General features: G+C 38.5%; 1 protein-coding gene across 1 annotated transcript in view; it reads right to left on the bottom strand.

The window, feature by feature from the left end:
* ERICH3 (glutamate rich 3) overlaps positions 1-25,600 on the bottom strand; it is a 106,454-nt gene extending 80,854 nt beyond the window's left edge. The window contains 2 exon segments of the mRNA XM_019448860.2: positions 21,925-22,337; positions 22,370-25,600. Of these exon segments, the coding sequence (XP_019304405.2) occupies positions 21,925-22,337; positions 22,370-22,519 (563 nt within the window). The 5' untranslated portion in view covers positions 22,520-25,600.
* Between the last annotated feature and the right edge of the window lie 223 nt (positions 25,601-25,823).

The following is a 25,823-nucleotide window of genomic DNA, read 5'->3' as shown; positions in this document are numbered from 1 at the left end:
TCATGAATGAGATTAGTGCTCTTATAAAAGAGACACCAGAGAGCTCCCTTGTCTCTTTCCCCATGTGAGAATACAGCAAGAGAATGGCCATGTATGAACCAGGAAGCAGCTCTCAGAAGACACTGAATTTGCTGACACCTTGATCTTGGACTTTCCAGCTTCCAGAACTGTGAGAAATAAGTTTCTATTGTTTAAGGTACCAGTCTATGGTACTCTGTCAGAGCAGCCTGATGGTACTAAGATAGCAGTCAATGCAAACATTTCTCTTGTATACATATAAATGTACCCTGTCCTGACCATGAAGCCTCCTCCACAGGGAGATGGTAGTAATCCTGTGTCTCAGCCACAATCATGGTCTGTTTGATTCCTCCTGCTCTGCTTCTCTTCATTTGTGCTTGGTATGGGTTTGTAGCCTCCCTTTGCATTTACTCAACTATAAGAACTTTACTGACCCAGCCACAAATTTATATTGGTAGAGTTTTTCTAATGTTTCTGCCTTTGTCCTCACCATTCACTGCCACTGTTTCCCCAACACACACACACACCGTGTTCTTTTCTTTCTTATACTCAGCAGAGCCCTGGGCCAGATGAGGTCACCTCACCTGAACTTGGTGATTGTGTTGGTAATTGTGTTGCACTGGGAGCACTCCACTCCCTTTGTAAGTCACTCTCTGCATCTCAGGTCAAAGCTGGACTTTTGGTCACACTACCCAGTCCTGAGATCCTCCCCTGCTGCCATCCATAGGATCAACAACAGCACTGGTCACAGCAATTACCAGGCCACTGGGACTGTATCAGTTAAAGTCCATGCTGTTCATACCAAGTCCCACAGCTAAATGCCCAGATCAGCCTAACTCATCGGCTTCTTTATCAGATGCACAAGACTGCTTACTCACCTCCTGGTCTCTGGGTGGAGAACAACCGGCCACCTGGCTCAATGCACCAGGGAAAACAGTACCCCAGGAAACAAAGCAACCCTGTCCCTTTCCTCCACTTCAATACACACCCCACATTCCTGTGGTGCATCGGGATTAGAGGAGCAGGCTGCTGAGACACTGGGAGTGCTGTCTCTCCAGCTGCAGCGCTTCAACACTAAACCCTCAAACCCATGCAATGTTGAACATATAAATAAGGCTCTGAAATAATAAAGTTGGGGTTTCTTATCAATCCCTCCATCTGCCCCCAAAGAGAGAATCTATCCCATAAAACCCCCAAATGAACAGACAGACACTATAATATTATTAATCACAGACATTTATTGAGCACTGACTATTTTCAGGGTATTCCATAAGGTACTAGGGATACAGAGACAGCACAGACCCTGCACCCAGTGAGTTCCCAATCTAGTGGGGAAGTGTGTGTGCACATACAGAGTGTGTGCATATGTGTGTGTGCATGCACATGTGGGCATCCTTCATTTCTGCCTGTGTCATAAACTGATTCATTCACAAATAGATCGTGAGTGTTTACATGTCTCCATGTCAGATTCTGTGCCCTAAGCTGGGCAAGGAATGTAATATTCCCATCCCATGCTGCAGATTGCAAGCATCCCCACATACATAGTCTCATGTGATTTCTTTTAGGCCCCTATTATAGATCTTCCATTTTCCTAAAGTATAAAAGCTCTAAAAAAAGATTATCATTTAATGAGTCAGTCCTGGGAAAACCTAAGGTAACACTTTTTCACAGTGATAGAATTTCTTCAGGCCTCAGCACTCTTGAACCTCAACCTCCTCTCCCAGCACTGCCTGTTCCCACACTGCTTACCCTTGGTGAGAGGAACAGATGTTGTGGTTAAGACTCCAGTTCCAGTTCAATTCTGGCTTCACCATCACTGGCTCCATAACTGAGAGCCAGTGACCTAACTATGCCTGAATTGTTCCACCTTCCACAAAACACTAAAACATGAACACAACTCAGCCAAGTTCCTTGACACTTTCTAACAAGGATCACCTTCCCTCCAGTTTCCAATAACATGTTCCTCATTTCCATCTGAGACCTCATCAGAATGGCCTTTACTCTCTGTTTCTACCAACATTTCTACCAACATTCTGTACATGATTATTTATGTATTCTCTGAGAAGTAAACTTTCTCTTCAGCTCTCTTTTCTTTCTGAGCCCTGACCAGAATCACAAGAAAATCCCTTCACAAGAAGATATTGGCAAACCAAATATCTGATAAGGGGTTAATATCCAAAATATATAAGGAGCTCATTACAACTCAGTAGCAAATCACCATCATCATCATCACCATCCAAATAAAAATGAGCAGAAGACCTGAATAGACATTTTCCCCCCAAAAAGCATACACACGGCCAACAGGTATATGAAGGGATGTTCAACTAATCATCAGGGAGGTGGAAATCAAAACCACAATAAGATACCACCTCACATCTGTTAAGATGGCTATTATCAAAAAGGTAGGACATGAGTGTTGGTGAGGATGAGGAGAAAAGCGAACACTTGTGCACTGGTGGTGGGAGTATAAATTGGTGCAGCCACTGTAGAAAACAGTATGGAGGTTTCTCAAAAAATTAAAAATAGAATTCCTTATGATTCAGCAATCCCACTTCTGGGAATACATCCAAAAGAAATGAAATCATGATCTTGAAGAGGTATCTGCACCCTATGTTCACTGCAGCATTATTCATAATAGCCAAGGCATGGAAATACTCTAAGTGCCCATCAATGGAAAAATGGATAAAGAAAATGTGATATATTTGCATTGTAAATGTGATGCCATTTGAAATAACATGGATGCATCTTTAGGGCATTATACTAAGTTAAATATGTCAGAGAAATATAAACACTGTATGATCTCATTTGTATGTGGATTTTTTCCTCAATTTTAAAAATTTAATAGGCTGGAGAGCCTGGGTGGCTTAGTCGGTTAAGTATCCAACTTTGGCTCAGGTCATGACCTTGTGGTTTGTGAGTTCCAGCCCCATGTCAGGCACTGTGCTGACAGCTCAGAGCCTGGAGTCTGCTTCGGATTTTGTGTCTCCCTCTCTCTCTGCCCCTGCCCCACTTGCACTCTGTCTCTTTTTCTCCCTCAAAAATAAATAAACATTAAAAAAATTAGGAAAAAAAGATCTAATAGACACAGAGAGTAGAATGATGGTTGTCAGGGATTGAGGGTGGGAGAAATGAAGAAATGTTGGTGAAACGGTACAAATTTTCAGTTAGAAGATGAGTAAACTCTGGGGATCTAATGTACAATACAGCATGGTGACTATAGTTAACGGTATCATATTATATAGTTGGAAGTTGCTAAGAAAGGAGATCTTAAATGTTCTCACCACACCAAAAAAAAAAAAAAAAAAAAAGTAATTATGTGAGGTGACCGATGTGCTAACTAACCTTACTAAGGTAATCATTTTTCAATATATACATTTGTCAAATCATCATGTTGCACACCTTAAACTTACACAATGCTATATGCCAATTATAGCTCAAGAAAGCTGGGAAAAAAAAGTTTTTGCACCTTAAAACTTTTCCAGTCTCTACCCATTACCAGTTCCAAACCTGCTTCCACATTTTTAGGTATGTGTTATAGCAGCATTCCACTCCTTGGTACCAATTCCTGTCTTAGTCTGTTCAAGCACTGTCACAAAATGGACTAGGTGGCTTAAACAACAGACACTTAGTTTTCACAATACTGGGAGCTGGAAGTCTGAGATCAGCGTGCCAGCATGGTCAGATTTCTTGGTGAGAGCCCTCTTCCTGGTTGACAAACAGCCATCTTCTCTTTGTACTCTGCACAGTGCAGATAGAAAGGCAAGCTCTCTCTCATCTCTTCTTATAAGGGCACAAATTCCATCATGAGGGCTCCATCCTCATGACCTATCTCTCAAAAGCACCAGCTCCAAATATCATCACACTGGGGTTGTGGTTTCAACATATGAATTTGAGCCTTAGGTTAAGTCACTTGTTGAAGATCATATAACCTAAAACCTGTTCCTGACAATATTTGTCAGATCACAGTGAAACGCCACTCACAAGGGCTTGCTCAGGTAGGGACCAGGATGCTAAGTATGATGACAGAAAAATAAGAATCATGAAATATTCACAGAAAAATGTAATTCCATAAATTCCCCAGTATAGAAATAGAAAAATTTTAATGAAAATTCTTATAGACAAAAATTAACAAATACATAACTTTCCTTTATAAATGGCCATATCCTTAGCATAAAAGAGATGTACCAAAATCTTTAAATTATCTTATTCTTTAATATATATTTCTGTAATTTGCTTTACGATGCAAATTTCTCTAGCAAACTTGTTCAGAGAGAATATAAAGAATAATTTTGACACAACCAGTTTTATTTAGCTCAAATTGTGACCTCGCCCATCTGAATTAATGAAGCTTATACTAATTTATTATTGCTGTTGTACCAAAGTACATTAGTAGCTTAAATAACACAAATTTATTATCGTATACTTCTAGAGGTCAGAAGTTCAAAATGGGTCTCACTAGACTAAATTCAAGGTGTCATCACATTTGCATTCCTTCTGGAGACTCTAAGGGAGGATCTTTTCCACATTCCAGAGGCTCCCTACATTTCCTGGCTCCTGGCCCCCTTCCATTGCCAAAGCCAGCAATGGCTGGTCAAGTCTGCACCATCACTGAGTGGAGCTCTATCTCACAAACTGGGAGATATGACCTGAGCCAAAATCAAGACTTGGACGCTCAAACAACTGAACCACCCAGGTGCCCAAGGTTCTGGCTTTTCTGTCTCCCTCTTGCCTATGCAGATACACTTGTGATTACTTACAAAAGTCTACCCACATTAATCTAGAATGATCTTTTTATTTTAGGGTCAGCTGATTGGCAACCTTAATTCCATGTGGAAACTTTACTCCCCCTTGCCACATAAATTAATATGTGCACACGTTCTGATGACTAAGACGTTGACTTTTTTGGGGGGCCATTATTCTGCCTATCATGTGCCTTTTCCTATATTCCAGATGCCAGGGAGCAGAAACACTGGCTGTTGAATGTTATGGCAATTAAGCTACAACACATATTTTCCAATGACCATGTTCAATCGTGTCAGTGATCCTCACTTTCAAAAAGGACACTTCCCAGATGGAAGAAGGCAGTTCTTGGAAACACACCAGGAGGAACAAAATAAACAGGAGCCTAAACTTTGATGTGCCAAATGTGAACACTAAGGCAAAAGAACAAGAGGTATACTGTGGGACAAATATATTCAAACAGTATCTTTTTCTTAAAAAAAATTTTTTTTTAACATTTATGTCTTTTTGAGAGACAGAGACAGAGCATGAGCGGGGGAGGGGCAGAGAGAGGAGACACAATCTGAAGCAGGCTCCAGGCTCTGAGCAAGCTGTCAGCACAGAGCACAATTTGGGGCTCCAATCCACAAAGAGTGAGATCATGACCTGAGCATGACCTGGCTCAACCAACTGAGCCACCCAGGTGCCCCCATATATTTTTCTTGTAAGGATAACAATATAGAGATAACTTCTTTAGGTGAATCTAATATGTGAAATGACAGATTAGCCCATAGGATATAATTGTAGTCACGTCAAACACTAATTAACCAGCATTTAACATATCTCATTAAATTCAAATAATTATTATATGAAACATTAAGAAAGAAGAAAATGTTGCCAATTACACTGCAGCATGCCACTGACGTAAGCACAAATGATTTTAGTAATGTTAAAATGTGAAAAAATAATCTTAGCATTGATGACATAGGTTACTATACATGCTTGATTACTGCACATATATAGATATATCTGAGGAAGAGGAAAAGAAGACATATATAAGAATATGGCAGGGTTGCCACCATTAGAAGCCTCAAATTGAGGTTAGAGGATTTTACACATAAAATAATCAAAAAGCATACAAAAGTATATTTTAAAAGTAGTAACTGTGGAGTATTGGAGCTGACTCATACTGGATCTAATGAGATAATTGTTAAAATTTTCATGAGTTTTGCAAGCCATTTTTAGCTTGAAATTGGCCATTGTGGGAATAGTTACACCACAGAAATTAACAGACACTATATAAATCAAGGTTCTTTTTCTTTCTGAAAAGCCAGTTTACCAGCACACCACTAACTAAATTTCAAAAGTAAGTGGCAAGATATATCATGGGAGCTATTAAATAAAACGATTCATTATATGAGTCAACATATAGAAGTATGCCTTACATAGTATTATCCAGAAATTCATCTTCTATATGCAATATTTGACCAAAGGGGCTTATATACCTGTTCAGCCATTTCCTATCCCCAACAAAAAGAGCATGAGGACTCTGGAAAACACATTGACATTTGTCAGTGGCATTTCAATCAAGAAATTTTATGCAAGATATCTCTTTACATTGCCACAAATGGAAAGGTTCAACTCACCTACCAGTCTGGAAAAACTGATTACATCATTTTATGCTCAACAAAATCAAATGAGACTTAGGTGAATGAGCACGGTTTTATTACTAAAGATGATCAAGATGTGCTTTGCATCTACAAATCTGCAATTTGTAGAGTCTGATAGTGTTCAAAGAGGGCCTACCTTCACTTGATCTTAGCCAAAAGGCCGAGAAGTGATGGGGAGGGCCTACCTTAAGTCTCCACTGGCAAGATAGGGTTCTAAGCAATGACAACCAGATAAAATGTTTCTGCAACTCACTTATCAAGTCTTTGTATTGGGAAAGCAAGTTAAACAAATCATAGAATATTGTGGTTTGATTGGCATTATGTTACAATTCACAAGCAATGGAGCTCCATCTCCTGACCCAAATAGATTTCTCACTGTCCATTAAGAAGACTTGTAAGAATCCCCAGAATTTCAGCTCTGTGAGGAAACTCATCATACTCAAGCCAACAAACCAAGACTCAGATTTTGAATCTCAGTAAGATTCTTAGCAAAGAAGTAAATAAAATCTAGATGGGAACAACTTCCCCAAATAAAATCTCTGAAAACAGCACCAATAACCAGAAAACTAAAGAAAAATTAAACTACATAGCTTCCAATCACTGAACACTGCATGTCTGTCATTTAAGAGTGAAAAAATTTAAGAAATACGTGACCAGACACTTAAACTCTTAACAGATGCAATGATTTTCCTGTAGTTATTTAAGGCAAATAAATCTATATCAAATACTTCAGCCCAAAGTAAATTTGATGAGATAAAAAAAAGGATGAGATTTGGGGCTAGAAGGCTTGAGGTCAAATTCTAATTCTGCCCTTTATAGGATGCATGACCCTGGAGAATTCAATCTTCTCCCTTTTGCAATTATCACCATGAAGTCAAACGCTGTGACTGCTTCCTGAAGTGGATGATCTAAGTTTACTGGTCTGGAAACGTATTTACCTGGAGCCACAGGATTATTTATAGAAATGACCACATGAGGTCTAGTCAACTCTCTCATTTTATATTCAGGATACTGAGGTTATATTTATAAAAGTAGGCATAACTCATCAGTAAACTCAGATCAAAGGACTCAAAAAGAAGATGCCTGAATGTCACAGAAATTCTCATAGAATTCTACCTGTCCCTTTCCTAGGGTCCTTGTCTCCCTACCTTACACCAGAATTTCTTTCATCATGTTTGAGCACTCCTTTTATTTATTTTTTATATTTAAATCTATTTATATTAATTTTGAGAGAGAGAGAGGATGAGCAGGATAGAGGCAGAGAGAGAGGAAAGACAGAATCTCAAGCAGGTTCTGCACTGTCAAGGCATAGCCTGAGACTGGGCTCAAACTCATGAACTGCGAGATCATGACCTGAGCCAAAATCAAGAATTGGACACTTAACTGACTGAGACACCCCTGATCACTCCTTTTAGATTCATGTAAGATTCCTCCCTGTATCCCTCTTGCAGATTGTACTGTGATGCCATGTCTACAGTAAACACTCTGCCAATTTTTGTGGAATAAATGAATAAATAGTTAATGGAAACAAAATCAATTGGCCAAATTCCTTGACATAGATCCTTTCAAAAAATCCATGTGTAAGGATCATAACCCCTCTTTTGCTTCAGGATAATAACTGAAAAGAGTTTATACCAAAAGAGATTCAAAAGCTTGCTTTGCCTAGATTGGCTTTTTTAAAATTCAGAATGCACAGTGTGGATGATCATGCCAACAATATGTTTTGTTGTTTTGTTTTTGTCAAATAAGTGCTTTTGCAGTGTAATACAAAATTGCATTGAAAGAAAAGTTCCTAGGGAGGTAGGACAAAAAAACAAAACAAAACAGAACAAAAATCTTTTGAGGAAACTTGAAGAAAGACCAATACAGAAGAGTAATTGACAGAAGGGTCAATTATTTTCCAACACTTTATAAGAAAAGTCTTTGCCAACTAAAATTAGACCATGAGTCTCTGCTGCCTGCCACTTTGTAGAGGGTGATTGAACTACTATTATACTAATGATTTTATATTACATTCTTCATTCCTTTTATTTGTATCCAAACCTGCCAGATCTCTGCAATTATGCTAAATATTGATTTACAATTTCTCTCAGCTTATTCCAACGATGCAGACAGATGAGAACCACAACATTATTTTATTTATAGCCTTAATATGATGGTTTGAAGTGACTAGTAAAACCAAAACTACTCCAACTGTGCTGACCACTGGTGGGATAGTTTTTCAATGTTCACAGATGAGGCAGTAAGAAAACAGCATGTGGGAAGTCAGTAGGCCTGGGCCTCCCTGAGGTCGACAGTTCCCAAAAGATGAAGTTTGAGCCTCTAAGCTCTTCTCTGGAGACTTAAGAATTTTGCTTCTTTGAACAGGAAAAAAAATTGTGGCCACTTAAAAAATATGCATTAATAAAAAAAATAGTATGCAAACCAAGGGAGATAATGAAGTTGTTTGGAGAAAAGATGATGGGGGGGTGGGGAGTTCTAGAAATCAGTAACTTTCATCACTAGTATTTATTGATCATTTAATTTTTTTGTAGTGCACACAGTAAACACTCTATATAACATGAGTTATATATTTTAATTCTCAAAGCAATCCTGCAAATTACTATTATCTGCCTTTTTCACAAAGAGTAAACTAAGGTATAGAGTGCTTAGATAAGTAGCTTACATCTAGTTAAAGACAAATCCACAGTTCAAATAAGGGGCTGTTCTGCTTTAACCACTAGACTGAACTATGTTCTACAAGGTATGATCAATAGTCCTGAAGAGCTCAGCCTGAAGAAGAAAAAGCATATGGGGGCCAGATAAGTGAACAGTTGATCTGTGAAAGATGCTAAGAAGGCAGGATCATCTAAAACCACGAGTGAAAGTACAGCGAGAGCTGTCTGGCTCAATAAAAGGAAAATTGTTTAAAAGTCAAAGGAATGACCTATAAGATATCACACCCAACAAGCCTGGGACTGGACAGTTTTGTAACAGCAGTGAGGGTTTTAAGCGGGGAAATAGCATGACTAGATTATTCTAAGTCTCCTTTTAATACTAAAGTCTTTCTGCTGTGTCTTGAGGACACATAGTATGGTAGTTGAGAGTTTCACTTCTCAAGTCCAATTCCCTGAGGTTGAACCTTAACCATTTAACTATCTCAACGATTCAGTAGATTAGCAATGAGGGGCAAGGTAATTAACTTCCCTGTGCCTTATACCTTCCTCTGAAAATGGAAATAATAGTAGTGCTACTTTAGAAAGTCATTTGGTGCATTGAGTGAATTAATACTAAAAAATTATCAAATTACCAACCACATACTAAATGCTCAATGGATTTTGGAAGTTATCAATGAGTTGATGTACTTTAAGAATTAATTGCTAAAGACTTAAGGATGTGTTAACTAATCTTATTGTAGTAATCATTTCATAATATATACATATATAAAATCATCATTTTGTACACTTTAAGTTTGCATAGTGTTATTTGTCAATTACATCTCAGTAAAGCTGGAAAAATAAAAATGAGAAAAAAACAAAAAAGACTTAAGCAACATACGTTGTGGGTTTTTTTTTAAGATTTTCTTTTTTAAATGTATTTATTTTGAGCAGGGGTGGGGGGCAGAGACAGAGGGGGGAGAGAATGCCCTCTCTCATGTGGCTTGATCCTATGAACTGTGAGATCATGATGGACACTTAACAGACTGAGCCACCTGGGTGCCCCTTAAGCAACATATATTTTGTACAAATATCAAAATAAATACATAATAGCTGCCACTCACTGAGTCTCTAATATGTGTCAATATTCCCGCAAGGAAGGTAATTATAAGCCCCAATTTTTGAAAGAGGAAAGTGAAGCACAGGGAAATTAACTTTTCTAAGTCCATGTAAGGCACGACTGAGATTCAAATCTATGTCTCTCTGACCCCCAAAATATTCCTCTTTCTACTATAGCATACTTAATCTCATATTTTTAAATGAAACACTGATTTTCCTTTTGGAATGTCATCCCTTTTCATTTAAGAGAACACAAACAATAAGATGATTTTCAGACAGTTCTAATCTTTTAGACACTTTAATCACTTGTTTGTGCCTCCTTTGAAATGCTCTAACCTTCTGTTCACACTCTCCCAACAGTTTCTAAGTTTCCTTGGGCCTTATCTCCCGGCGTCCTTCTTGAGCCACCCTGCTCCTTGAAATAGGACTTTGGGATCTGGTTCATGCCCCATGCTCTTGCATTTGGCCCTGATACTTCAGGCTTTCCTTTTTTTTTCTTCTGTGGGCTAATTTCTTCACCAAGGACTGGAACCTCAATAACCCACTTCATAGACTACAGCCTGAGGTCAGCCTCACTCACTCCCTAAGCCCACTTTCTATTCTGGAAGGTTCTAGCCTGGGCCAAAGCTCTAAGTCTCAAGTTTGACAGAGAAGAAAGAAGAATTTGTAGGAAAGAAGAACTTAACAGTGCTAACCTCATATAAATCCCTATGAATTATGATAAAATAGTCATTTGCTAGTAGTTTGAGAGAGAGATTCCAGGTGACTGATTTCAAGGGGAAGAAATATTCAAACTCACTTTTATAAAGGTTGACAAGATGAACAGAAATAAATCTGAAATTAATTTAACCTAGAATTAAAGGCAAAGATCTTTCACTTAAAACAAAACAAAACAAAAACAAAAACAACTAGTGTGCACATTTAGTGTTGTATCTGAGGTTCCAAAATGGGCAAAAGACATTACGTGGAACCTAATGGTAAAACCAAATTTGAGGTATCAACTTCTCAGGCCAGGCCAGCTTTCACTTGGTTTTATAGCATCCTTGCTTGCTCCTAAGAAGATGTCAGCTAATAAACAAGTAATGTTGTCTCCTCTCACTTATTCAAAGTCATAATAGGCTACTATTACCCAGGCAATGATAACTACAATTATAATACAGTTTTCTGTTAACTGAAACCAGAACATTTCTATGAAATCTTTCATAAACCAAAATGGCAGAAAGCAATGAGGTGATTACCATTGATTTATATGAAAACATTTTTTAAGTATTCCCAGACCCAAGAAATAATCTCTTTTAAACTTTTCTGATACATTTGGACACATCTTGCTAATGATTGAGCAAAATAAATCAATATAAAGCACAGATACTAACAGACACAGATCAAAGTTATAGTGGCTAATGCTGATATGCAACGTGTAGTTCCCAGGGAAAGAGCTTGGCGGGGCCACTCTTGCTGCTTGGACTGCATGCTACCTGGCTAAAGACTCACTGCAAAACACATGCTGGATGCTGTTCTTGCTTTTCACCTTGTTTTATAAAAGCAAAAATCTTCTCCAGATTTCTTCTGTTAGCAAAAACAGGTACTAATAACATAGGTCTTTAGTAAACGCAAAATGGCTTAATGCAAATGCACAAAAAACAGGGAATATCTGTATTATGTTTTTAGAGAGTACTTTTTACTCTCTTTAAATGTTTCTGGATATTTTATGTATCTCTACATATTTTTAATGCACCCTCTTTCAAAACTCTTCCTGAAAATTAATCTCTCCAGAATGCCTTGTCCAATTACTCCAACTCTACATCTAGCTCAGGACTTAGGAGTGGAAATTCTCCAACAGAAATCTGGCTTATTCTTGTACATTAGTACCTACCTTACTGCTATGAGGCACTACGTTAGCATATTTAACACTTGCTATGTGGCAGGCCTTGTGTTAAATGTTTTAAAATATTTCATTTAATGCTCACAACAATCTACAAAACGGACATATTTTCCACATGGATGAAAAAAAAAACAAAATCAGAGAGATTATACAGAATTCATGTAGGGCCACATGTGGCATATCTGAACTCAAACTATCCAAGTCTAGAGCTAGACAGCTAACTACTAAAACACTGTGCTACCGGACACGGTTGACTAGTACCAGAAGCAGTTCCCAAACCCTTCTCCCTTGACTGTCTCCCACTAAAGTTACAAAGATCAATACACTCTTTCCCGCTCTCTCTTGCAGGTAGGCATACCCACTGATGCAGTTCTGGTCAACAAGATATTAAAGGAAAGTGCTGGAATGTTCTGGCAATGTTTTCCCCCTTGACTTAAAAAAAAAAAAAAAAACCTTCTTTCACCCATCTTTTTCCATTCTGTTTTGGATGCTTTTATACAAATATAATGACTGGATCTAGGGTAATCATCTTGCTACCGTAAGGAAAAGACCAAGAAAATTGTACAGGTAAGAACCCAAGTCCTGATATTACAAAAAAAATAGTCACCTACCTCCAGACTACTTGTGAAATAAATAATGAATGTTGTTATGGTTTAAGGCACTTTTTGTTTGGTTTTCTATTACTTGCAGTTGAACATACTCCTAACTGAGAAAACTACCCCACTGCCCCTGGACAGCAAAACTCAGTGAGGTTCAGTGACTTTTGAAGTCTTAAAAAAAAACCCTCACTATTTAGGTTTTCTTCAAGAACTCAAATGAATTTCTGGAACAGAGTAAGTGCTTCCTATGATAGCTTAGTAACTAGCACATACTCGGCACTCAGTACATATTAACTGAATGAATGAGCAAATGTATTCTTGAAATAATCATAAATGATCACTAAGTTAGGAAACGTATGTCAGCAATTATTGAGCTAAGTTCAGGGCACAGTCCTGAAGTACACAGAGGACCGAAGTACGTAGAGGGGTGAGGCCTCCACCCTCAAAACATTTGTAGGTATACGGGAAATACGAAGACGACTGCAATGCAATGAGGAATTCCCCTCCTGGGATTTGTTGGTGTAATTTTAAAAACAGTACAGTCTTAGAAACAGCTTTTCAAACAATACATCATTGTCAAGATAGCTTTAAAAGTAGGTTAATACATAGGAAAATGGAGAAAAAAGAAAATGACAAAAAACCTGATTCTAAATGGTAGGATTTCAAGCAAATTTTATTTTTCTTTGTATTTTTCTTCTCAAAGTAGAAATTTTTAAAAATACAGATAAGAATAAGGAGGAAAATTAAAAACTACTTGTAACCCTAATATCCAGAAATTTGAGATCCCTTCTAAGTATATTATTCTAATTTACAGCAGATCATTTTTATTTGAATCTAAACAACAGAAACAATATTATTATAAATGTCTTGGAGCAATCTATGAAAAGAGACAACTTCTTAATATGAGAGCCACATAATATTAACAAATATAAAATATTACAATCCATGGTATATCAAGAATGTCAGATTAACTGCTACTATAAAACACTACGATTCAATTCAATTTAAAATCCTTAGTTTTTAATGCTGTTTCATAACTACTATGTGCAATTTATACTCTCTGTTTAGTTTCCTGCTGGTTTTCTCTTGTTTCAATATTTTGCCCTAAGAATTTTCATTAATTTATAAATGCTCATTACTATTATAAGAAAATAATAACAGTCACAGAAAAATGGATCACCAGCTTAAAAATGTTCAATTTTCTGTCCCAACTAGTGTAAGATGCTGAGAAGTAGGGAGTAATTTGATTACTAATCAGACTAAAAACAAAGTTTCAATACTTACCAGTAGAGACCATTGACTTATTATCTTAATTACTTCTCCTCACTAGTGTTTTAACCATATTTTATGTTTGCTTTGAGTTTTATCTCCCTGTTCAACTTTTGGCTTCCAATTTCCACTCTTCATGACCCTTATATTGTTAAATCATTTATTTTCAATGACTGCTTTTCTCATAAAGACCATCTTTAGTTTTCGTAGGGCTAAGAAAGAAAGAGCATCAGCAATGACAAAAGGTTGTATTAGTGTGGTAGGGCTGCCATACAAAGTAGTACAGACTGGGGGTCTTAAACAACAGAAATTTGTCTCATAATTCTGGAGACTAGAAGTCCATGATCAAGGTGTCAACAGGGTTGGTGTCTTCTGAAAGCCATGAGGGAAAGGTCTATTCCAGGCCTCTCTCTTTAGTGTACAGATGGCCATCTTTTCCCTGTATCTTCACATGGTCTTCTTTCTGTGTGTGTGATTGTGTCATAACCTTGTTCTTCTTATAAGAACACCAATCATATTAGATTAACTGACCCAACTGACCTCATTTAACCATAATTACCTCTTAAAGACCATATCTCAAACTATAGTCACATCTGAGGCACTGGGAGTTAGCACTTCAACATATGAATTTGGGTGGGGTACAATTCAGCCCATAACATAAGCACAGCCCAAAAGATGACCAACTGAAGTATGTAACATTGACTTAGATAGAAACAAGGAATGTATATCCCAAGTACAAAGAAACCTACACTTTGATTCTGAATTATCTGTGCTGGCAAACAGAAAAGGATCATTGATGATCCATCCGAAAGGGGAACAGATACCTTCTGGATCCCACCACATCCATGTGGGTAGTTTGGATGGATGTGGAGAAGATAATGAAGCTCTCCAAAGAGAACCCCCAGAGCACTGGGCAGAAGAAGAAATTATACCTCACAATGGCTTTCCCATAAGCCAAAAAAGAGTTAACCATATAAAAGAGACCAGGAGACAAGAAGAGTGGGGGTCAAAGGGGACTCTCAAGAGAATGAAAAGTTATTAAGGAATCCTGACCCATACATCTGCACTTTGAAATGTTCTTCACTTTTAAAGTATATGTCTTGTGGTTCACTATAAAAGCAATGCTTTGACAACAATTCTCAAAAAACTTTTAGTCCTAATATTGACAGAATCTCAGTAAAGCGTGATTTTTCAAGCTGCATCTACTGAACTTATAACATCTTTTTCTCTTTCCCCTGGAAAGACATTAATCCAGAAAGGCAAGCTCTCAGGTGACTTACTTTAATCCAAATATATTTTCTGATATAACAATCTGCAGCAATGATGTTGTCAATGAAGGATGTGTTTCCTAATTGGAAGTCTTGGAAGGAGAGAGTTATTTAGAGCTTCTAGCTAAGAAAAAAAACAAAAACAAAAACAAAAACAAAAACAAATGGCTTCTGATCAGTTAGAAACCAGAGGTATAATGGAATCCTATTTAACATTTGGGTTTACTTTTTTTAGTCAGCACACAATGCAAATATATTATACGGTCTCAAATATCATTAAAAATCACGAGCTTAATCCATAAAGTACAATACTCATGGTTTTGTGTATACCACACTATCCAGTAATTCTTTGTATGCCTTAGTTTCAGAGCCATGGAGTTAGGCCAAAGCAAGGAACTAAAGAGAAATAAAATGCAGTGTCTATACCCTCAAATAATTTGCCTTTGTGGGCACTACCTAAGATTTATTCAATGAAGTCAGGACCAGTAGTTGAATATTCAAACAAAACATTAAGTTAATGAGGTAACTATATATAAATGTATTTACCTTAAATGTTTATTTTAACTCAAGGCATAAATGTATGTCAGCTTACTATATTTACTTTGTTTGTAGTGCCAAGGGTTTACTTTGACTGTGACTCAACTTATTATCATCTTTCCTTATCCTTTTTAAAAATATAAATCATATTTGTAACACATCATTTGGGATTTCAAGTTTAGGGAAAGGTGATAGAGATACTTGCAAACCAATATGAATGTTGAATCCTAGATATTTTTTCTTTTTTACAAATTTTACCCCCCATCTAATTTAACAGTTTATTTTAAACTGATGGACATATATGGAATTATTCCAAAGCCTACACTACTTTCAACTATTTGTGTGGGGAACTAAGTTATTGGTGGGAAAGATCCAGTAATTCAATCTGCATACTACTTCTCTTGATCTGTACCAAAATTATTAATTAAAGCTTAAACAATTATTTCAGTACTATCTTCCAGAATCTGGAGTTTTCATTGAACATGGTATTGGGAAACTTAAAGTCTTGAAAATACATCAATACCCCAGGCCCAGATTATTTCAGGCTGATTTTAGTTTTGAAAATTGGGTCACAGAAGTTTTGTTTTCTCCTCTTCCTGAAAAACTTTTTGTAGTTATTAGCAATCAAAGTAAGTTGGGGAAGTCTCCACTTTTCCCAGTTAGAAATACGTTTCTTCAGCAGAGACTGGGAGAAAGGAAACAGGATGCCACAGTGACTGCCCCTGACGGTACACTGTTCTCTACACCAGAAGTGTAGATACTGGGATACTCACATCCCTTAGAGACCTAAAGACTTTCCTAAGGGAATCTAGGCAAGGACCGTTTTAAGGGAATTAATTTCTAGATGCTCTAGCTTCCTCTGCTCTCCTAAAACTGATCTGACTGAAAATGCACCTCCAAGTCATATTGATCTGCCAGACTCTTCCCTTTTATAATCATCTTTCCATTTTTACAAAAGGAAGGCACACCTCTCACCATTTGGTGTCTTATTAGGGTGCACTGAACTTGGAAGAACATCTGAAAAATAAATGGACCATTTGAAGTATTGTATAGATGTTAATACAATTCGCTTTCATGATCAGGCAACAAATATGATTGCAAGTAATTTCCAATCCTTTGCTTTCAGCACAGTTGAAGAATCACATCTGAAAGATCATGGAAAACATTTTTTGGTGATAGATCATTATGTGATTTGGGCATATAACACTGAAGGAATTCAAAGAATTGAGTGATGTTGAATAAACAAATATCTTTCCAATCCCATCTACGTATGTGAGCAGATTTGTTAAGCAAAGAGCTGAGAGAAGACATCCCACGCATAACAAAAAGGGCAGACTCTAGAACAAAGGATCAGAGAGGAAGTGAAGACAAATGATCATATTCAATTCACCTCGTTTAACCAGAAACAATTTATTCCTGAAGTTAAATTGTTAATATGTAATAGGAGAGTGAGTAGAAACTACCCCATTTGAATTCAAATAATTAATGATTTCAAGTCTGAAATTTTGTGTCACAGAGATAATTTTGGTGGTGGGAGTGAGTGGGGAGCAACAGACTAGAATGTTACCTCAGCCGTCGAAAGTACGACACTTTACTAAGAAGGCAGAGACACCACAATAAATCTAGTTAACATTCATTAGCATACATAGTTACAAATTTTGTGTGTGCGCATGATAAGAACTTTTAAGATCTACTCTTTTAGCAACTTTCAAGTTAAAAAAACAGTATTATTAGCTATAATCACCATGATGTACATTATATTGCCGTGATTTATTTATTTATCAGTTGGAAGTTTGTACCTTTTGACCACCTTCACTCACTTCACCACCACCTTCCCGCCACTCCCTGTCTCTGGCAACCACCAATCTGTTCTGGTCTCTGTATCTATTAGTTCATTCGTTGCTGCTGCTGCTGTTATTGTTTTAGATCCCACATGTAAGTGACATCCCACAGTATTTGTGGTGATCATTTTGCAATATGTACAAATATCAAATTATTATATTGCACACCTGAACTAATATAATGCTATTTGTTAATTATATCTCAGTCTTTAGAAATACCATGTTGGATCAAACAACCAAAAAGGCAGGGACAAAGTACAACAGGCACTCCAATTGTAAATGAATGGTGGGTTATACTTTCTTGCCATTTTTGGATATATACATATACATATCCACTCTCTAAAAATTGACAATTTTACTCACAGCAGTTTTTATTCTGCCTTTCATGAAGAAGGACTAAGTTATCCGGGAGTACTAGGGATGTGTTCATTCTTTCTATACCACTCTTAGGTACACAGACAGTCCCCAACTTACAATGGTTTGGCTTACGATTTTTTGACTTTATGATGGTACAAAAGCAATATGCATCCAAAAGAAACCATTTTGCATTCTGAATTCAGATCCTTCCCCAGGCTAGCAATACGTGGTAGGATACCCTCTGGTGATGCTGGGCAGCCCCAGCTCCCAGTCAGCCATACGGTCACAAGGCTTAACAACTGATATACTTACAACCCACACAACCATTCTGCTTTTCACTTTCAGTATAGCATTCAGTATAGATTCAGTATAGCATTCAGTATAGCATTCAGTATAGATTACATGAGCTATGGAGAACTTTATCATACGACAGGCTTTGGGTAAGATGATTTTGCCCAACTGTGGGCTAATATAAGTGTTCTGAGCACATTTAAGGTAGGCGAGGCTAAGCTATGATGTCCAGGTTAGGTCCATTAAGTGCATTTTTTTATTTACATTACAGTGGGTTTATTGGATCATAACCCTACCATGAGTTGAGGTAGATCTATACTCTGTCACTACAGAAACACTTGTTTACATTTAAAAATATACATTAATAAGTCTAAACAAAAAAAAAAGTGTGTCTAAACCTTGGAACAATTTTTCCAAACATACCTCTTTTGCATTTTTATCTTGTCATAAACCATAATGTTCCCCATTCTTCCAATTCCTCAAAGCAAATTTACAGACGAGTGTGACTATCACTACTTAGAGCCAAGCTTATCTTTCACACAGGGAGTCAACTTCACATGGATTCAGTGACGATCCTTTGAAGGAGTTAGAAGAGCCGTATCATTTTATCCTCATGCATGACCGAGGGGTATAAAATCCCCATTCCACCTCCGGGACTAGTGCCCAACCCACAAATACACACACACACACACACACACACACACACACACACACACACACACACACACAAATAGTAACCCAGGGTGAGATTTAGCAAACCAGAGGGACTATCGGTTGAAATTTTCCACACTGAAACAATTCCATTAGAGATGGCAGTGCCGGAAGCAGTATTTTATAGTTGACTTCCCCCAAATTACAATGCAGCTCAAATTCAAAGTCTCTATTATAATCTTTGGCAGAAGTTTTTAAGACCATTTTTATTTACTCCAAACTCTATCCGAACTAAGTCAGCACAGACCTTTAGCAATTTTTTCATCAAGAGTTTCATGCTGTAATTAAGTGAGCAGTGGAACTCAAAAGGAAGCACCAAGAGAAAGCATCAGGGCGTCTCTTATTGATTGGTGGAATTTTAGGGATTTAAAATTTCTGTTTTATTGTACAACTGCACTTCATTACCATTTATCCTTAAAATGTAATAAGTACAAACTGCTTCAGCAATGATGGAAAAGCTTTCTCAGCTTTAATGAAACCTTTTATTTGCTACTGAAACTTTTATTATTTCCAAATGGTGTCACAGGCAAGAAAAATGATCACTACTTATATTGAGGAAAAACTTGAGCAATTTGAATAATTTTGTTCTTGGATGAATTCTAAGGCATTTAGATTTGTTACACTTATGTTTATTGCTTTCATTTACTTTTGATGAACTAAAAACAAAAAATATACACATACACACACTATTACAAAAGAATTTTCTAATTGTATATCAAAATACTACATAGTTATGTACAGCAATCACTTGTCAGATGTTGGTCTGATGTATCTAGGGCTCCAACGCATCTCAGCTATTGGCTATGAGAGGCAATGGAGTGTAATTGTTCAGTGCACGTGCTCTGAGGCTGGACTGCCTGGCTTTGCATTCCAGCCCTGACATCTCCCCACCCCACCTCTGAGACCTTCAAAACTTTTCAGTCCTCCCCAGCACCTGGATGGCTTAGTCTGTTGAGCACCTGACTTCAGCTCAGGTCATGATCTCATGCTTTCTGAGCTCAAGCCCAGCATCAGGCTCTGTGCAGACAGCTCAGAGCCTGGAGTCTGCCTCTGATCTCTCTGACCCTCCTCTGCTCACCCTCTCTCTGACTCTCTCTCTAAGCTAAGTAAACATTAAAAAATTTAAAAAAAAAACAAAAATGAAAAGCTTTTCGGTCCTCAGTTTCCTTCCCTGTGAAAATGAGGGTGAGGTATTTCATGTAAAACATTTTAAAAAATGTTTTTAAAAATTTTTTAAAAATTTAAAAAGCCTGGCACATTGTAAACACTTAACACGTGTTCAGCTCTAATACCATTTTCATATGTGAATATGTCTACCTTTAGACTGGATGCAGTGTCAGAATATGCCATTCATTCAACATTTATTCAGCTTTACTTTATGCAGAACATTGTCCTAGGTAAAGGGGGCACAAAGATTACTGAGACATTCCGCCTGCTCTCCGGGGGCTTACAATTTTAGTGCAAAATCATTGTCGCCATCTTAATATCTTTCTTGAAGAGTATCATGAAGCATACTCTTTCCCTAGATCATAAATTTTCCTTTTGTCCATGGGCTTGGAACTAATGGAGCTTCAGAAAAATTTCACTTCAGTTTCTGAAATCTTAATCATGCACAATTTAATAACCAGCTACAGGTTTTTCCACATTTTAAAATGGATGATTAAATGGTCTAATAAGATTCTAACTTAGCCTAAAACTTGAAAAACATAGGAAGACAACCATGACTGACACATTCATTTTCCTGAATGTGGACATACTGCAAACAGCAGCTGCAGAAAAATAGTGCCATTTACATCCCACATGACCCACGGCTAACTAAAATTGCACAGGAGTTCAGCATCAAAGCGTTAAAGTACCTAAACCAAATTCAATTTGAGATAAAATGAGAAGCTTGTTTAGTCATAGCTACATCACTTTCCAAAAAAAAAAAAAAAGTTCTTAAATTGACTTCCAACATGGCACCTTGTATACCTTGAGTTTTTCAAACGTTTTGTTTATGTCATCACACTCAGAGAATTCATTAAAAAATAAAATCTTTAAGTTCAGCTATGAATCCGAAACACAACTAATGTGGTATTTCAGACGTCACAAACTCCAAATGATCTTAAATATGTTGTCCTTTGCTAATTTGCTGCTCTTGAAAATGTGCAATAAATTCAATTAAAAAGGAAAGCATTTTCAAATTAGTTGCAAGATCAACTAGGATATTATCTGCTTACTAGATGTATCATAATAAAAAACCATCTAATACGCATTACATTGTTTAATTCGGGAGGAAATTGGATATTCTCCTTTCCAACAAAAGGACTTTTTTTTAACAACAGCCAATAATGACTGTGTTAACTTTCTAGAATAGATTGAATAATTGCCAGATATATCTTCAGAGGAGTCACCCTGCCCAAAGCAACAGGAGATCCTGTGTAAACACACAAGGACACAATTCCTTCCTTCTCTCCGTCCTCTCCAGTATCATACCACCTTCCCTGTCAAAACACTTTTTAAGGATCCCTACGATCCTGAAATAAGGGGCATCCCTCACAATAAAACCTCCCTCGACATTAAATCAACTCACACCTCGTTTCTATGCAAGACGCCACAGTGAAAATTTATCTCAGTTCCAAATCTCCAAACGAACGCATATTTTGGTGACCTCTTCTTTTACATTCAAACACACATGTCCCACACTACAGGATCCTTTTGATCCCAGCTAACGTCCCTGCTTAATGTATGCGTTTTTCACATCCATTTTTTAATCCTTCCAGAGTGAAAATTTCAAAGAGACAACGTCAGTGAAAGAAGCGAGGAAAGGGAGGGAGGCGATACGAAGGCTGGGATTTCTGCCATCCTCAACGCAACCCAGAATTCGTATTATTTGTTTCTTCTTCCCCAGCCTTCCCTCTCGCTTCCCCTCTCGCCCCTGTCTCCTCAGCAGGAGGGAGGAGGAGGAGGGGCCGCTGGCTGAAGCCGCCACCTGCCGCGGGGTGGAAAAGCTCCAGTTGTCACTTACCCAGCGGGTTGAGAATGGCTCATTTTTGCAGGATCCCTTTTGGACCCCGCGGCAGGTGCGGAGGTAGGGTGCGCGGCCCCCGGTGCGCGCTGGCGCAGCAACACTCGCGCTCGCGGGGTGGCTCCGCACTGCGGTCGCCGGTGCGCGGGGCACCTGAGCTGGGCCGCCACCGCCCCCGAACTACCCCGTAGCCTCCGGGGGCCCCCACCCGCTGGCGGTATCCACAGCCTTGCGGTTGCTAAGGGAGGAGGGAAGGCAAACGCAGAGGTTCTGGAGAGGCCCGAGCACTGCTGGAACGGAGCCTGGGGAAGCTGGAAATGAAGCTCGGTCTTCCAGCCCCGGTTTGCGGGCCCTAATGTGGGAGGAGACCCAGGCCCCTGCTCTGTTGCTCTGGGCGCGCTTTCCCCAAGCATCTGTAATTTGAAAATACAACAAACACACACACACACACACACACACACACACACACACACACACACACACACACACACCTGTTTAGGTGCCTGTGCTTCCTGCTAGGCCCTGGGGAAGGAAGGGCTGGGTGTTGGCTGAAGCTAAGGTAATAAAAGTCCAGAGCTGCTCCACTGTGATGCATTCCAGTTGTAAAACACCCTAGCTTCTAAGTTCAAGGGAAGGAGAGGTCCTTTCAATCTGTTTAACGTTTTGATTTTCACTCTGATATCCAACGCATGGTAGTTGGTTCATTTCCTCTTTGGAAAATCTCCATCTTTGCTCCTACTGAGGTCCCAGCTCCCAGCAGGCAGTGCTGATGGTTCTGAAGTTGAGAAGGTGGGAACGACCTAGCTTCTCAGTGAAGCATGCGAGAATCGTACTTGTGTTTGAATCCAGCACATAGAAGGCAGAGCTTAGATGAAGAAGCCTGGATTTATACGAGAGGGACTTGATGTGGAGGAAGCTTAAGGCACTGGACTTAGATGATCTATCCCTAGTCCTGTGTTGCTTTGTCAAATTCTTTGTTGCCTGACTTGCTCTCTGGCCTCAGGTTCCTCCTGTGTAAGTGACAGGTTGAACACATCTGTGGTGACTGAGCTCTCCATGGATCTCTGTTCTAGCTCGGCCACACTTATAGGAAGGATGGGTGTCAGCTCACTAAATGGCATTTTGCTTTCCCACACATCATAAAGGCCCACGGACAATGTCAGAGTCCACTCTCCTTTGCATATTCAAGGTCCTTCATCACCCAGCTTTCACATCCTTTATCAGCCTCACTGTGACCACTTTGTCCACCTCTGCTACCCTGAACTCTAGCAAAACCAAATCTTGCCCTATCCCATGAATGGAAACATGCTTCTTCCCTTGACTGCTTGACAAACTTCTAATCTTTCTTTTCTTTCTTTATTTTCTTTTCTTTTCTTTCTTTCTTTCTTTCTTTCTTTCTTTCTTTCTTTCTTTCTTTTTCTTTTTCGAGGGACGGAAAGAGCAGGGGAGAGGGGCAGAGGAAGAGAGAGTGAGAATCTTAAGTAGGCTCCGTGCTCAGTCCAACGTGGGGCCTGATCCCATGACCCTGGGATCAAAACCAAGAGTTGGACACTCAACTGACTGAGCCACCTAGATGTCCCTCTATTCATCTTTCAATACTTAGTTTGCACACTGCCTTCTTTGATGTCCCAGGTGTGGTGATGACTCCCATTTCTGGGGCCCCACTCTGCCTGGACATACTTCTGTGTTACACTCACCTTCTGTACCACTGTAGTTACTGGTATATGACTGCCTTTTCTATGTTCTATGCCTCTGTTTCATGTGGTGCATTGATTTTGTTTCTCTGTATTCTCAGAAGCAAACAACAGTTCGACAAATGTTTGGTGTATAAATGAAGGAAAAAAAATTTAAATCTCTTCAAAGTGGTAGTATTTTTATTGACTGTTTACTCAATGCTCTCCTCAGCCTTTTATCAAGCACTTACTAACTGTTCATTATCTCACTTAATCCTCCTCTCCACTCGGTGAGGTAGGTTTTCTCCCCCATTTCATAGCTATCCAAACTAAGACACAGAGGAGCTAATTATTTTGCTTGAAGTCTACAATAGCTCCTAAGTGGAAAAACCAGGATTCAAATCCAAGTCTGTCTGATTCCAAAGCCCACAAGTGTTTTTTAACAATGACAACATTCCTTCCCCCGTAATTCCTGTGAGTTGCCGCAGGAGTCAAATTTCCTACACTATCAGAGTTTTCTGACCTGAAAGATCAGAGCCATCCCAGCAGGGGGAAAATAGAGTTCTAGTACAGTAGCTTAGATCCTGAGACTGAGGACTCAAGGCTGCTTTGGGGACCAGAAGGCTAGAACTAGAGAGAAGCAGAGGTTGTCAAAGAAAAAAAGATGTGAGATGTGAGAGTGGCATCTTATGCTTAAACAAGGAAGATCTATAGATACCTAATCACTGTGCAGCTGTAAGTGGGACTTGAGCCAGTTCTGTCCCATATGTGTCTACTCCCACAGACTGTGGTTCCCGTTTGATGGTGTCCTTATGCTCCCTGTGACTAGGTTTCGCCTGGATAAAAATTGGCAAGGAGGGAGGAGGTACTCAAGAGAGTTATTATAATTTGCCCAAGTCCTGCCAACCCCTAAGGATGGTGTAAATAATATAATCTTATGTAGGTACTAGTTGTTACATATTAATTGATTTGTGCAAATAGAAAATGGTATTCTCTCACTGGTGGAATGAGAAAGAAAATTCAAATACACTATTTAGATACTCAGGATTCTGTAGAAAAGGATCCCCGGCACTCAGCAGACAGCAAGGTACCCTTGGCAGCATGTATTAATTCATAAATGGGGTTTGAGTTCTCCACCCCTGTGAGCTGCACAATTTCACATCCCTGATGAAAACTGCAAGGAAGCTACTAATTTTCACTTCAGAAAATGCTCACTGTGAAAATGTATTGGGAATTTAGCCAGAAAGAATTTTTATGTTAATTTCTAGTACGGAGAGAGGGAAAGGGAGAAAAGGAAAAAAAAAAAAAAACAACTAAATTAAACTGTTTCAGAGACCAAATAGTCACTGGAGTCATTTTCATTTTCTCACAGGAAAACAAGTCCCCAGATGTCCCCAGTAGTATCATAAATTTATAAAAAGATTTTTGTTTTGTAGAAAGATCTGTGGAGTTGGGGCTTGGGGGCCAGAGACTGATATCAGTAGGAGTGACGAAAAGACAAGTGGATCTCCACTTTGGTTAAACAAGAGCTAGACATAGAAATCACAGATTTGAACTACCAGTGACCATCTCCTAGGTCAGGAGTGGGCAATCTATGGCTCAAAGGCCAAATCCAGCCCCCAACCTCTTTTTGTGCAGTCCACAAGCTAAAAATAGTTGCTACATTTGTAAATGGTTGGAAAAAGACAAGAATAATATTATTATATGATAACATGAAGGTTACACAAAGTTCGTATTTCCTTAAATAAAGCCACATCCATTTATGAATCATCTATGACCACTTTGGTGCTATAAAGGCAGAACCGAGTAGTTACAACAGTGCATGGCCCACAAAATCTAAAATATTTACTATCTGGCTCATTACAAAAAAGTTTGCTGACCCCTGGCCTATAGTGTTTCTGCAATCAGAAAGGTAATTTCCCTTTATGGACTTTGAGAACAGATACCACATATTTCACTGTTTTATCCTTAGCACCTGTCACAGTGTCGCTCACAGAGTAAGTGCTCAATAAACAAATGAAAGAATGAATATATTGTTGGGAAGAATACACCTTCCCACCGGTTTGTCTTTCTCCCACAAAATAAAGGTGAAGTCATCAAGACTTCCTTATAATATAATAAATATATCATATCATATCATATCATATCATATCACATCATATCATATTGTATCATCCATGATGATTTGATGTCACCCCAGGATGACTTTCTTTTATCAACACCATA

Source organism: Panthera pardus, unplaced genomic scaffold, assembly GCF_024362965.1.
Source record: "Panthera pardus isolate Hobbes unplaced genomic scaffold, ASM2436296v1 HiC_scaffold_11, whole genome shotgun sequence".
Taxonomy (NCBI): Eukaryota; Metazoa; Chordata; class Mammalia; order Carnivora; family Felidae; genus Panthera; species Panthera pardus.
The sequence above is the reverse complement of the archived record's forward strand: the minus strand, read 5'-3'. Positions and strand labels throughout refer to the sequence as shown.